Source organism: Scardinius erythrophthalmus (assembly GCF_964197995.2).
Source record: "Scardinius erythrophthalmus genome assembly, chromosome: 7".
NCBI classification, from domain to species: Eukaryota; Metazoa; Chordata; class Actinopteri; order Cypriniformes; family Leuciscidae; genus Scardinius; species Scardinius erythrophthalmus.
Window position 1 is genome coordinate 34117013 of NC_138227.1, and position 15874 is coordinate 34132886.

Consider the following 15874-nt stretch of genomic DNA (forward strand, 5'->3'; position numbering starts at 1 on the left):
TTTTCCGTCATGGAAATTTTTCCGCCATTTTGAATTTTCCGAAAAACCTACTTTTCGAACTCCTCCTTGGCCGTTGCTCTGATTTTCACGAAAATTGAACCAGATCATCTCTAGACCATGCCGACAAAAATGTATGGAATTCAAGTTGATTCGTCAAACTGTTTTCGATAAACGCTCGAACAAATTTTATGTAGCGCTTGCAAAAACAGTCGTAAGGCTGTATCTCCGCAACAGTTTATCGTATTCAGACCAAACTTGGTACATGTCATCCCAAGCATGACCTGATGCTACATGCTGTGTTTCGGCGGAGCGCCACCTACTGGTCCGGAGATATGAAAAATGGCTATTTTTGCTTGTAACTTCTGAACAGTTTGTCCAAAAATCATAAAATTGGTCTCGTTAGATTCAGGGCAACATGCCGAGTCGACTGATATCCAATTTTACCATATCGGCCATTTTGACTGTCGGCCATTTTGAATTTTGTGCTAAAATGCTGTATTTTAAGAATGCATGAACGGATTGTTACGAAACTTGGTATGGGTCATCAGCACAATGTCCTGAAGGAGCGTGAGAAGTTTTGAAACAGCGCCACCTAGTGATGAATTTTTTTTTTCAAATGCTTATAACTTTGGGTGTGGTCGACTTATTTTCACGAGACTCATCTAATTAGACTCCTGAAACCTTGCTGAGTCCTACGATACCAAACATGCTAGGTTTCGCCTTACGGTTTGTGTAGAGTTGTGATTTAGCGCTTAAAAAACATTTGGCTATATCTTCGAAACCGCTTGTCCGATCGAGACGAAACCACCGTCAGAAGTTTGGAAACATAGGTCGTTAGTTAAAATGCAACTGCCCAAATGCGAAATATTGACAGTAAGGGGTAGTAAAATTCAATCAAAGTCATGTGTCAGTCATTTTTTATGTGTTTTTTCATATAAATGTCTATAACTCTGAAGTGAATTGAGATATTTTCACCAAAATTGACACACATATGTATGGGCTCACTCTGAGGACACATAAAAAAAAATGTGGGACTGAGCCTCTTGGTGGCGCTATAATAGAACAAAACATGAAATTCCCATTGACTGCAATACAGTTTTGTGAAATAAAATGCTATACTAAACAAATGCATTGGTGTAATATTACAAAACCTGAAGGTACTCAAAATATTTCGAAAAAGCGCCACCTAGTGGTCAAAAGTTATAACAAAATTTCCAAAAAGGCTAATAACTTTTGAAAACATCTGGCTATTGAAATGCCACTGGTCTCAATAGATTCCTTGGGTCAAGCCGAGAACATAGATACCAAGTTTTCCTTATTTGGCCAAACTTCCTGTCCGCCATCTTGATTTTCTTTAAAAACCTACTTTTTCTAACTCCTCCTAGACCGTTAGTCCGATTTTCACCAAAATCGAATCGTATCATCTCCAGACCGTGCCGACTAAAACTTATACATTTCTTGTCAATAGACGAAACCGTATTCGTATAGCGCAGCAGCAAAGTTGAGGCATGATGCGATTAGCACTATTCAGGCTTTATCTCTGCGATGCCTTGACATATTGACACCAAACTTTGTATGTGTCATTGTCACTTCACTCTGACCACATCACATCAGTTTTTTAACTGCGCCACCTATTGGTCGAAAGTGATAATCCATTAAATCATATTTTTAATTATTGTTTCTATGATTTTTCAGGCATTTTGCCTAAAATCCTCTTTAAATGTATTTAATTGCTCATTGTTGCAGTTGGTCTGACACTTTCAGACATGTTGGCATGTCTTGTCGTCTTATTCTGCTTGGCCCCGGTAATGGCTGCTTGCAGCTATATTTATTATTATTATTATCTAATGACATCAATAAAGCTTACCCGCAATGAAGTGTTGGGTCTTCTATTCGCGGACCGTGATTCTGAAGGGGAATATGACGGTGATTCTGAAAGTGAAAGTATAGCAGCTAGCCCTACACCAAGCACAAACGGTGAATCCTTTGCCAAATGTAGATAGTCCTTTGCCCAATGTCAGTGGTGGGAACAATGTTTCCCGGGGTAAGAGTGTTCATCGCGAAGTTAGCAGGCGTGTTAGTGATGTGGGGAACGAGGCGGGTGTGCCTCTCCGCAATCGCGGCGACAGTATTGTGGTGGAGACTTTGTTTAATGCAACTGGGTATGTTAGACGAGGTCGAAGTATTCATAGGACAGTTAGGGGGCAACGTGGAGGCAGGTGACAATGATAATGACAGTAGTCTGAGTTGTGCACACTCAGCGCGCACGAGGCAGATCTGGCCGCGCTGCTCGTAGCAGGAGCAGAGGCGGTGTGACACGGGGCAGAGGGGCTATTATGCCTAGTCTATCAGAAGCTAATGGGAATGCCGGCTTTTGAGTACTTGGCCAATGAGGATGATTTACTGTATGTAGTAAATGGAAAATCTCTACAGCAAAAGGCCAACCGCTACATGTATTCGGTTTGTTTCTACCATTTATTAGTAATGATTTACACAGTTTGTTTACTACTTACTATTTACCTGAGCATTCAGTATTGTGCAATATAGCATACAGAAGGTGAGGGACATTTTGGGGAGAAAGAAGTGCTGCATTTTATCATTTTATCATTTAAACGTGACTTTTCATGAAAATTCTATAATCCAAGATGGCCGCCACCATAATGACGTCATAATATGCAAATTAGATGGGAAAATGTAATCCCTACACAGACTTTGGGTCATCCGTAATATTTCTCTAATTTACAGAAAGTCTCTATCTATTATCACTTTCAAGATATAGCCTTTTGAAATTAAGATGTCAAAATCAAACGTTTTAGGAAAAAACCTCTGGCGCTTAAAGGGTTAAGCTCCACTGATTGCAGAGGCTCAAAGGGAGCACTCTGCAGGGCAGTTAGCCCCACTGAGAGGTCCCATGAGGGAACGAGAGGAGGGCGAGGAGGATTCAGTCTCCTTGCTCCTCTCAGGAACCTGATGATGAGGTCATGCTTTCCCAGAGACATACCTTCAACTGCATCGTGATGTGCGGCAATAGCGGCAACATATACTTTCAGGGCAGAGGGAGACAGCTTTCGCTCCAACCCTTCTTGCAGGAAGGAAAGCACGACACTGATTGGGCATTTTGTGGGGTCTTCACGACAGGAAGAACACCAGTTGACGAAGAGGTTCCACTTCAACGCATAGACATGTCTCGTGGACGATGCTCTAGCGGAAGTGATGGTAGCCACCACCGCTGGTGGTAGGGTACTCAAAACTGCCTGGTCCCGTCCAGGAGCCACACGTGGAGGTTCCAAAGATCAGGAAGAGGGTGCCATAGGGTGCCCCGTCTCTGAGAAAGGAGGTCCTTCCTCAAAGGAATTGGCCAGGGAGGTGCTGTCGCGAGGAGTACAAGTTCGGAGAACCAGGTCCGGTTGTGCCAATAAGGGGCAACCAAAATGACCTGCTCCTCGTCCTCCCTGATCTTGCACAGGGTCTGTGCAAGAAGAATCACTGGGGGAAACGCATACTTGCGGAGGCCCCACGGCCAGCTGTGCGCCAGTGCATCGGTGCCGAGCGTGCCCTCGGTCAGGGAATAAAACAGGTTGCAATGGGACGAGTCGTGGGAGGCAAACAGGTCTACCTGTGCGTCCCCGAACTGATCCCAAATCAGCTGAATCATCTGGGCATGGAGTCTCCATTCTCCAGTGAGAGGCTGAACCCGTGAGAGCTCGTCGGCTGCAAGTTCAGGTCTCCTGGAATGTAAATGGCTTGAAGCGACCTCAGATGCTTCTGACTCTATATTAGGAGGTGGCGGGTGAGTTGCGACATACAGCGGGAGTATTGTACTGTTGCAGTATTGTCTGATCGGACTAGTACGTGCTGGTTCTTGAGCAATGCACGGAAGCGGTGCAGAGCCAGATGTACTGCCAGCAACTCAAGGCAATTGACATGCCAAAGGCGCTGGGGTCCTGTCCAGGAGCCCACAGCAGCATGTCCATTGCACATGGCACCCCAGCCCGTGGTGGAGGCATCTGTCGATACAACAACATGACTGGAAACTCGTTCTAAGGGCACTCCGGCCCGTAGAAAGCTGATGTTCGTCCACGGGGTGAAGGTCTGATGGCAGGCCGGAGTCATTGGTACTCGGAGCGTGCTGTGTTGCCATGCCCACCTCGGGACTCGATCGCGAAGCCAGTCCTGAAGTGGTCTCAAATGAAGCAATCGGAGCAGCGTTGCTGCAGCTGCTGATGCCATATGCCCCAGAGGACCCTCTGAAATAGTTTCAGTGGAACTGCACTCTTGGCCTCGAATTGATGAAGGCAAGTCAGCAGTGAACCTCGCTTGGAAGCTGCGCGCACATGGCGACCAAGAGATCCTCTGCACGGGGCAAAGTTTGCTCTTCTCCCAGTTGACCCAAAGGCCCAGACGAGCTAGGTGCTGGTGCACTAGATCCCTGTGTTCGCAAACCAGATCAGCCAGTCGTCGAGATAGTTCAAGATGCGAACCCCGTGTTCCCATAAGGGAACAAGGGCTGCCTCGACGACCTTCGTGAAGACGCGAGGAGACAGGGCTTGCCCGAATGGGAGAACCGCGTACTGGTATGCCTGTCCCTCAAAAGCAAACCGTAGGAACGGTCTGTGTCCAGGAAGAATGGAGACATGGATGTAGGCGTCCTTCAGGTCGATCGCTGCAAACCAATCCTGTGGCCGCACACATAGAAAATGCGTTTGGCCGTGGCATCCTGAACGGCAGCCTGTGAAGGGAGCGGATCAGGACGCGCAGGTCCAGGATTGCCATAACCCACCGGATTTCTTCGGGACAATGAAGTAGGGGCTGTAAAGCCCGGACCTCATTTCGGCTGGAGGGACAGTCTCGATCGCACCCTTCGCCAGTAGGGTGACAACCTGCGCTCTCATGATAGGGGCATTGCCACCGACCATAGTGAAGCGGCCTCCCCTGAAGCTGAGAGGTGACCGTGCAAACTGAATCGCATCGCCGAGCCTGATAGTTCGGGCGACCCAGCGGAACAGGTTGGGAGCTCTAGCCAGGCTCCCAAGAACTGTGCCAGCAGGGTCATGCGAACCACAGACGTACCCTCAGTGGTGCAGCGAAGCGGAATGACCGGCCCGGACGTGGGTGGCATAGCGGCCCGGTGTGGGGGCACGGTCATTAGCCGCGTCCTGCCAGAGGAGGCCAGGGAAGGACCAGCATTCCATGGGGGCGTGCTCTGGCAGGGGTCTGGCGACAGAGGGGGACGAGAGTGGCGAGGCTCGTGAGCGGCACGCACTGTCATCCACAGCCTCTTGGGGTTCGGTTATTTAAGTCAAATGCTTGGCGTGTTTGCCACGCGTGTTCACAACCGTAGTTGCAGTAATTGGCGTGGAGAGAACGGATATAAGCTGCTGATAAACAGGAAGCAAGAGAGATAGATTGACTGAGGACTCGTGCGTTATGAACTACTGAATGCTCTGGAGAGCTACCTCCTTGATTGTATATATCAGTGAATAAAGTACAAGCCTCAGTAATGCCGACACTGGCCTCTTCCTTTCTTATCCTGAATCTTGTTACAGACAGTTTGTTTGTGTTAGTACACCAAGATCCAATCAAAATTTAATAAAACTTTTGTCCACTTTTGGGCCCATGGAATTTGCTGTTTACCACAATGTGCTTGCCATAAAGAGCTTCTAGTTCATGTGAAAAATAATATATATTTCACTTTTATAATTTTATGCAATCAGTTTAATATATTCAATTTCAAAATGGTAACACTTTAGAATACTGTTCCTTCATTAATGGATAATTACACAGGAACAAATGAGTAACAAATTATTAACTAGTAACTCTATTAATTAACAAGAAACTCTGATTAACAAATTAGTTATATTAGTAAAGTAATAGCGCTCAGATCAATGTAGTAGTTCACTATTAGCTAATCAATAACTACTTTTTTTTCATACCTCCCAGAGAACTACTATCTACAGGTTCATAATTAACATGAATAATGCATAATTTATAATAAAAGGTAATGGTAACCCACTAGTAATGACTCAAGTATTACTACATCATTCTAAAGGAACTACTAATTATTTGGATCAGTATTCTAAAGTGAAAAACATGATAACTACCTAATATTGACTGAAGTCATTGTAAGCTTTTGAGATTTTTGTAAGATTTTGAATAACAATTCCTTCCAATGGATTTGGTAACACTTTAGTCATTACTAGTGTGTTCCCATGATCTTCACTTTAGAATACTGATCCAAATAATTAGTAGTTCCTTTATAAAGATGTAGTAACACTTGATTCATTATGATCCAAAACCTTACAAAAGCCTTAAAAGCTTACAGTGACTTCAGTCAATATTAGGTTGTTATCATGTTTTTCACTTTAGAATACTGATCCAAATTATTTGTAGTTCCTTTAGAAGGATGTAGTAACACTTGATTCATTACTAATGGGTTACCATTACCTTATATTAAACATTGTGCATTATAAATATTTATTAACCTGTATATAGTAGTTATTATAGTCTTCAGTGAGGTATGAAAAATAGTAGTTATTGATTAGCTAATAGTGAACTACCACATCCGACTGAGCGCTATTACTTACTAATTCGTTAATCAGAGTTTCTTGTTAGTTAATAGTAGTTACTAGAGTGTTACTAATGCATTACTCATTTGTTCCCGTGTAGTTATTCATTAATGAAGGAACAGTATTCTAAAGTGTTACCCAAAACTGGTTTATCAAAATCAAAAGAAGCAGAATGTTGTGTTTTCATGTTTTATGTGGACTTTCATATGGGGACATAATTATTTGTATACTGTACAAACTGTATAATCTATCCCCTTACACCAACCCTACCCCTAAACCTACCCATCACATAAAACTTTCTGCATTTTTACATTTTCAAAAAAAACATAATTTTTTATGATTTGCAAGCTGTTTTCCTCATGGGGACCAACACATTTGTCTCCACAACATAGGGATTAGGGAATACCTGAACCACACACACACACACACACACACACACACACACACACACACACACACACACACAGATCTCTAAATGTGAACATTGCATAGACTGTTTTGCTTTTATATACAGCCTTAAACACATACCTCGGGTCTTTAATGACCCGGGACATCATTCACTACCCTCCTCCTCATTCATTTTAATTTATTTCAAACATTAACAGCATTACCAGCTTCACTTATTACTAACCAGACTGACTTTATTTCTGTCAGAATTCTACAAAAGTTTGTATTGAGAATTAACAGAGGTTTAACTCTAATGTGTTTCATTTGAAGTCACCATAACAGTGATTTGTGTTTCCACTAGTTGGGCTCTTAACTCTTATTATATATTTTATCTTTATTGGCCGCTGTGATAGTGTGTTTGTCAAACACGTTTACAGCAGCAAAGAAAGCTAAAGTGAAACGAGATCAGGTGATGATGGTTACCTGTCACGGGGTGACGAAAATTCTAGGTTGAGTCAAGGCGGAACTAATGTCCGCCGGGATTTGCTTCCCGCCGCACCCAAAATACGAGAACACCGGCTTAGTTCCGGGCGAGCGCAAATCTTCCGCACTCAGGATAATTAGCCGAAATTGCCGCCAGCTGTGCACTATGAGACACGTTGTTATTAGGATGGGATATAAGGAGAGAGGGAGTCGACGAGAGAGGAGAGGTGAGGCGCGCAGCACGTGAGCGGCCGTGGCCGCGGTCGCGGCGGGAGGCCGCGGGAGAGAGAGGCACGAGCAGAGGGGGACACGACGAGAATGAGAGGTGAGGCGCGCAGCACGTGAGCGGCCGTGGCCGCGGTCGCGGCGGGAGGCCGCGGGAGAGAGAGGCACGAGCAGAGGGGGACACGACGAGAATGAGAGGTGAGGCGCGCAGCACGTGAGCGGCCGTGGCCGCGGTCGCGGCGGGAGGCCGCGGGAGAGAGAGGACGAGAGAGAGACAGACGAGAGAGACAGATGAGAGAGCCAGAGGGAACTTCGGCTGGAATGCGGGCGGAGGCCTTGGTACACTGTGGGTCAGTTGAGTTGTAGTTTTATTGTGGAAATGAGCACGAGTGAAACCTTACAGTGTGTGGTGGAAAAGTGAGTGTGGGAATTGTTTTTGCTGTTCACTCGCAATCACAGCTGTCTGTTCCTCCCTCTGTCTGAGTCCAGTGAAGAGCCTGCTAATGCTGTGAGTTACACGTGTCTGTTCCTCTCTCTGTCTGAGTCCAGTGAAGAGCCTGCTAATGCTGTGAGTTACACGTGTCTATTCCTCTCTCTGTCTGAGTCCAGTGAAGAGCCTGCTAATGCTGTGAGTTACACGTGTATGTTCCTCCCTCTGTCTGAGTCCAGTGAAGAGCCTGCTAATGCTTGAAGAGCCTGCTAATGCTGTGAGTTACACGTGTCTGTTCCTCCCTCTGTCTGAGTCCAGTGAAGAGCCTGCTAATGCTTGAAGAGCCTGCTAATGCTGTGAGTTACACGTGTCTGTTCCTCCCTCTGTCTGAGTCCAGTGAAGAGCCTGCTAATGCTGTGAGTTACACGTGTCTATTCCTCTCTCTGTCTGAGTCCAGTGAAGAGCCTGCTAATGCTGTGAGTTACACGTGTCTATTCCTCTCTCTGTCTGAGTCCAGTGAAGAGCCTGCTAATGCTGTGAGTTACACGTGTTTATTCCTCTCTCTGTCTGAGTCCAGTAAAGAGCCGGCTAATGCTTGAAGAGCCTGCTAATGCTGGAAGAGCCTGCTAATGCTGTGAGCTACACGTGTCTATTCCTCCCTCTGTCTGAGTCCAGTGAAGAGCCTGCTAATGCTGTGCCGAGAAACACGAAGAGAACGCTGAAGAGAATGCGGAAGCTGTGGATTGTGTCCATTCCTCTCTCTGTCCGAAGGTGCTGAGAAACGCGAAGAGAATGCGGAAGCTGTGGATTATGTCCATTCCTCTCTCTGTCCGAAGGTGCTGAGAAACGCGAAGAGAATGCGGAAGCTGTGGATTATGTCCATTCCTCTCTCTGTCCGAAGGTGCTGAGAAACGCGAAGAGAACGCTGAAGAGAATGCGGAAGCTGTGGATTATGTCCATTCCTCTCTCTGTCCGAAGGTGCTGAGAAATGCGAAGAGATACATGAAGAGATAACTTGAACTGAAGAGACTTTTAACATTGTTTTTATTATTTAATAAAGAGTATATTTATTTTGAATGCTGTGTCCGCCATTTCCTTTGTGTCCACGGCCGGCCGAAGGGGCAGCACGCAAGCGAAGGGGTGGGCGGCCCGCTGGCGCTCCACCCCGACCTGTGACATACCTGTTGATGGTTTTGTAGTCATCATGAAATAACCTGACGTCATTTGAATCTAATAACTCTATTGTACCACAGTACCAATATCTTCACATCACAAATCCTGTGTTACTGGAGAATGAGATCTAGCAATAATATAACAGTAAGTTTAAATCATTTAACAAACATGAGATCAGACTTTTGCTGACACACACAGATATCAACAATCAGCGTATGAATCTCAACAATGGTGACAATCACAAATATTTAGATAAACAGATCAATTCAGAACATCACTGAAAAGCTACTAATTCACAACAAAACCAACAGCAAAAAATCAAAGCAAATATTTAGAATTAAACAAAATAATAGGACAATTCAGCTGCATAATTTATTCATGTTGCAATGCATGCTGGGAGTTTTGTCCTATGCTGGTACCCAGCATGCATTGCAGCAAGGTACTTTTGATTGTCACCATCATTGAGATTCATACGCTGATTGTTGATGTCTGTGTGTGTCATGTTAAACGGACTTTTTCATGCTCATGTTTGTTAAAATTTTCTAACTGATTGTTATATTGCTGGATCTCATTCTGCAGTAACACAGGGTTTGTGATGTATTAATGGAACAACACAATGTTTAGATTCCAAAGACATCAGTGAATCAGGTTATTTCATGATGATTACAAAACCATCAACAGGTAACCATCATCACCTGATCTCGTTTCACTTTAGCTTTCTTTGCTGCTGCAAATGTGTTTAACAAACACTCTGTCACAGCAGCCAAAAAAAGACGAACGATATAATAAGAGTTAAAGCCCAACTAATGGAAACACTATTTACTGTTTTGGTGACTTCAAATTAGAGAACACTTTAGAGTTAAACACCTGTTTAATTCTCAATAAAAACTTCTGTAGACGTCTGTTCAGTAATAAGTGAAGCTGGTAATGCTGTTTGTGGAGTTGTTTAATCGTCCTCTGCTGAGACCTTCAGAGATTTAATGTCTTCTTTTCTCTTCTGTTGATTTCATCTAAGGCTGTGTCTGAAGTCAGTTGTAGTTCTTGTGTTTCTGCTCGTCTCTTTTTCTGTTCTCTTCTTTCCTTCAGTGATTCTGCTTGTTAACAGGCTTATTAAGGCTGAGATGAATCCATATTTAATATACACAGACTTTGTGGCTCAGATCAGGTCCACTTCTGGTTTATTTCTTTGCCCTTGGCTGACATGTGGCATTGCTATGGTCTGCTTGTGGCCCAGATCTGGCAAACAGCAGCGGTCCGCCCAAGGGCTGTCATTCCACGCTGCATCTGGGCCGAAACAATGTTGCTATGTGGGTCTGGAGAAAACAGTGATGCCATCGTCCAGCTCATTTCAGTTCTCATATAATGGTGTCAATGCAGGCAGATCAATAATATAGTTAAATATTTGGTGTCCCAAACTAAGCAAGCCAGAGGTGACAGATAGAATAAAGATAATCAATAACTAGCTAAATCTAAGACTGCTTTCCGGAGTTTCTTTGGCTTAGTCTTTGCAAGCTGTTAGAACAGAATAGTGTTATTATTCTATAGTATGAAAAAAGATACAATTCTGTTCACAATGGATATAACGTTTTTAACACGATTTATATTTTTTTGAAATAAAGTATGTAGACAGCTATTGTTTGCACCTCTCAAAACTGATTTCTAAATAATAAAAAAGCCAGGTTCAGTGTAATAGTATAATAGTTAACATGTAGAACAAAATATTTAAATTATACACCAGTTAAAAATATACAATACAATTATAAAAAATCTACTGACAGTAATAGCATTTTAAAATGTTTTTATAGTATCTTATATTCTAAATATGAAGTTATTAATCTGTTATTAATACAATATGGATTCACACCTTCATTCTTTCAGTTAAGAAATTTACACTCTGATGTTTCTAACACCTTTATACAATTTTTCACAAACATGTATTAACTGAGGAGGTCATTTAAAGGAAATCTTTTTAGAGTTCACAGAGGTGAAAATTCTCACATTTAGTGCATCAAAAATTAAAAGGTGAGTGACTGCTTGACTGAACAATTATCTTTAATTTTTTCAAACTTGGTTTGGCACAACAGAAACAAAGCAGTCTATTTTGAGGCTTTTATTACACTTCTAATTTTTTTGCGGATATCAGGAAAGTTTAGTCCATAAACAATAGGGTTTACAAAGGGTGGTATAACAATAAATTCAAGTGAAAGGACAAGACTCAGCACTATAGGAAGTTCTCCATTCACAAATCGACTCAAAGTGAGCTCACAAAAAAGTGCAACTGAGAAATTTAAAAGGATCATCATGTGTGGAATACAAGTTTTATATGCTTTGCTCCTGAACTCTCGTGTGCTTCTTTGACAAATAATAATAATTCTGACATAGGTATACATAATAAAACTCAAAGGGATCAAAATTGTTGTGATTGTTACAATCAGGCCATAAATATTATTAATAGTAATGTTCACACATGAGAGTTTGACAATTTCATAGTTGTGGCAGTACACCTTTAGCAATTTGTTACCACAGATTGTCAGCCTTGCAGTTAAAAGAGCACCAATACCAAGAAAAGTAATTGGATAAACCCATGCTATAATTATTAGAAAAGTTAGAAACCGTGTGGTAATTATGTTGTTGTAATGCAAAGGTTTACTGATTGCAACAAACCTATCAAATGCCATTAACATCAATATTGTAAGTTCAAAAGATGCATATGAGTAAATGACAAAACTCTGTATGATACATGCTTCAAAGGAGATTATATGTGCATCATAGAGCAGGTCTGTCAATAACCTTGGGAAAAAGCCAGCTGTGCCATATACAGAGTTGATGGACAAGCATGACATCAAAATGTACATGGGCTTGTGCAATGTCTTCTCCAGAATTATAACAAGAATAATAAGAACATTAAAGAATATGACAGCACAGTAAAAAATAAACCCCAAACTGAAGAAAGCATATTTTATGCACCCAAGATTTTCAAACAACATGAAGTAAAAATATGTTCCATTTTCCATTTTCCTTACACAAGGAAAACTTTCATTAACCTGAGGAAGAGAACAAACAAAGTTTATATGTTTTTAGACCATAAATAAATAAATAAATAAACAAACAAACAAACATTCAGCTTAGAATGTTTAGCCACAGTGTCTTATACCATGTAATATGACCTTAACTGTAAATAATGTTATAAAAATAATATAACTTAATACAATAGTTATTCAATTAAATGAATGCACAGTAATAATTCAACACAGTCTAAGAAAAACACTTTCTTACATTACAAACGTTATTAGAAATACCTTCAGATACTCTGAAATGACCACCACTGCATCTTCATTAAAATTACAGGTAATGAACTATTTGTGTTCTGATTTATTTGGACTGTAGAGTCACCAGTGCATGCTAGTGTTTTTATAGTATCTTGCACATCTCAGGAGGCCTGTTGTGGCCTCTCAAGTCCTCTCAAGTTTGATTTCACTGGAAACATAAATTAATAGCAAATATCTAAAACATAAATTAATAGAGCATATCCATTTAGCATAATTCTGCCTCTAGTGCTTTCCAAACTTTCCACTGCAAATAATAATTATTGACTCTTTCCTCACCAGCATTTTATATAATTTTCATAAAGCTTTCATGGCCCCCAGAATATTTTGTTGTATGAATATCTGAACATGCAATATATCAAGTCAAGTCAAGTCACCTTCATTTATATAGCGGTCTTAACATTATGGATGGTTTCAAAGCAGATTTACTGTGATAATTGGAAATTAAAGTAACAGAGATTGTTTTGACTTTACAGCAGCTCTAGAATAAAGTTATTGTCCAGCTAAAGTTAGTTTTGATCGATTCACTTCCGTTGCAAAGATCATTAGTTATTAACTTAGGGGCTGCTTACACGACACCGTTCTAACAGAAAATCCATAGCGCGCTCCGGCCCGCTCATTCGCTCAACAACAGTGCCTGGTGGCTCGAGAACATATAGTGTATATATATATATATATATACACTGCTCAAAAAAATTAAAGGAACACTTTGAAAACGCATCAGATCTCAATGGGGAAAAATATGCTGGATATCTATACTAATATGGACTGGGTATGTGTTATGAACGAAAGGATGCCACATCGTTTGATGGAAATGAAAATGATCAACCTACAGAGGATTGAATTCAAAGACACCCCGGAAATCTAAGTGAAAAAATTATGCAGCAGGCTTGTCAATTTTGCTGAAATTTCATTGCAGCAACTCAAAATGGTACTCAGTAGTTTGTATGGCCCCCACGTGCTTGTATGCATGCCTGACAACGTCGGGGCATGCTCCTAATGAGATGACGGATGGTGTCCTGGGGTATTTCCTCCCAGATCTGGACCAGCGCATCACTGAGCTCCTGGACAGTCTGAGGTGCAACCAGGTGATGTGAGATGGACCGAAACACAATGTCCCAGAGGTGTTCTATTGGATGTAGGTCAGGTGAGTGTGGTGGCCCTTCAGTGGTATCATTCCTTCATCCTCCAGGAACTGCCTGCATGCTCTCGCCACATGAGGCCGGGCATTGTTGTGCACCAGGAGGAACCCAGGACCCACTGCACCAGCATAGGGTCTGACAATGGATCCAAGGATTTCATCCCGATACCTAATGGCAGTCAGGGTGCCATTGTCTAGCCTGCAGAGGTCTGTGGGTCCCTCCATGGATATGCCTCCCCAGACCATCACTGACCCACCACCAAACCGGTCATGCTGAACGATGTTACAGGCAGCATAACATTCTCCACGGCTTCTCCAGACCCTTTCCTGTCTGTCACGTGCTCAGGGTGAACCTGCTCTCATTTGTGAAAACCACAGGGCACCAGTGGCGGACCTGCCAATTCTGGTGTTCAATGGGAAATGCCAATCGAGCTCCCTGGTGCTGGGCAGTGAGCACAGGGCCCACTAGAGGACGTCGGGCCCTCAGGCCACCCTCATGAAGTCTGTTTCTGATTGTTTGGTCAGAGACATTCACACCAGTGGCCTGCTGGAGGTCATTTTGTAGGGCTCTGGCAGTGCTCATCATGTTCCTCCTCGCACAAAGGAGCAGATACCGGTCCTGCTGATGGGTTAAGGACCTTCTACGGCCCTGTCCAGCTCTCCTAGAGTAGCTGTCTTACTTCCTGGAATCTCCTCCATGCTCTTGAGACTGTGCTGGGAGACACAGCAAACCTTCTGGCAATGGCACGTATTGATGAGCCATCCTGAAGGAGCTGGACTGCCTGCGCAACCTCTGTAGGGTCCAGGTATCGCCTCATGCTACCAGTAGTGACACTGACCCTAGCCAAATGCAAAACTGGTGAAAAACAGTCCAAAAAGATGAGTAGGGAAAAAATGTCAGTGGCCTCCACCTGTAAAACCATTCCTGTTTTGGGGGTTGTCTCACTGTTGCCCATCTAGTGCACCTACTGTTAATTTCATTAACACTAAAGCAGCTGAAACTGATTACCAACCCCCTCTGTTACTTAACTGACCAGATCAATATCCCAGGAGTTTAACTGACTTGATGCTATTCTCTGATTAAAAAGTGTTCCCTTTATTTTTTTGAGCAGTGTATATATGTATGTATGCATGCATGTTTGTATATATATATACATTTTTTATCTCTGCGCAAGCTTTAAAAACGCAAACCTGCGAAAACGCTGATGGCATATTATAAAAAATTATAATACAGAAATTTTTATATCTTTTCTGAGTAGCCATGTGAACCGGAACTATTTTGACAACGTTTTATCACACACAAAAGAGCCATAGCCCATATGGTCAACACTGCAACCTCTGAGCATAGATATACATAATAAAGGCTGGATTTCTTACAGCAGAGTCATTAACGTCACCGGCGGCCATCTTGTCACAGGCAAGCTTTCTGACGGGTTCTGTGGTACCTGATGTAAGGTGAGTGATCTGCACGAACACAAATACTCTTATCTCGCTGAAGTCTTGGCGGATTTACAAACGGTTTGAACATGTTGAAATTGCAGCTTTTCTTTTCGAAAAACGACTTAAACGTGCAGCATAGTTGTGTTTCACAGCTACTTGCTCAAGTTATCAAGGCTGAGACCACAGTCGAGTTGTTCAATTATATAGGTTTTACTGACATATATATATATATTTATATATATATATATATATATATATATATATATATATATTTATATATATATATATATATATATATATATATATAATGTTGCCATTCTGTACACTGTAGCCAAAAGCCCTATTCGGACTGGACTAGTTTCACAGGGGGACGTTAGAGAAATTTCTGTTTCACAGACATATTTTGAGATTTTAGATAAGATTACTTTCATTTCTGCACTTAATTACATAACATGTAAATTATATAAGTTAAAACTTTTTATTCCGGTGGGTTTATTATAAGAACCCAGTTCTATAAAATCATGATGATAAATCTGTGTTTAGTTTTTTTATACTACAATTTTTATAAAATGTTTACAAAACACTAAATACGTTAGGACGTTTTACTTTATATTTCAAAGTGCTTAATTTTAAAAGTACTTAATTTCAAATGACCATACGCAATCCACGCATTCTGAACACGTGATCTTCTGCAATGCCCACA

The 15874-nt window shown here is 42.1% G+C and overlaps 1 protein-coding gene across 1 annotated transcript; it reads right to left on the reverse strand.

Moving 5' to 3' along the window:
* Positions 1 to 11360: 11360 nt before the first annotated feature.
* On the reverse strand, positions 11361 to 12278 carry LOC308693815 (olfactory receptor 51I2-like; the record flags this gene model as incomplete). Its single annotated transcript, XM_081370910.1, has 1 exon — positions 11361 to 12278. The coding sequence occupies one exon, from the start codon at positions 12276 to 12278 to the stop codon at positions 11361 to 11363; it is 918 nt and encodes a 305-aa protein (XP_081227036.1).
* Between the last annotated feature and the right edge of the window lie 3596 nt (positions 12279 to 15874).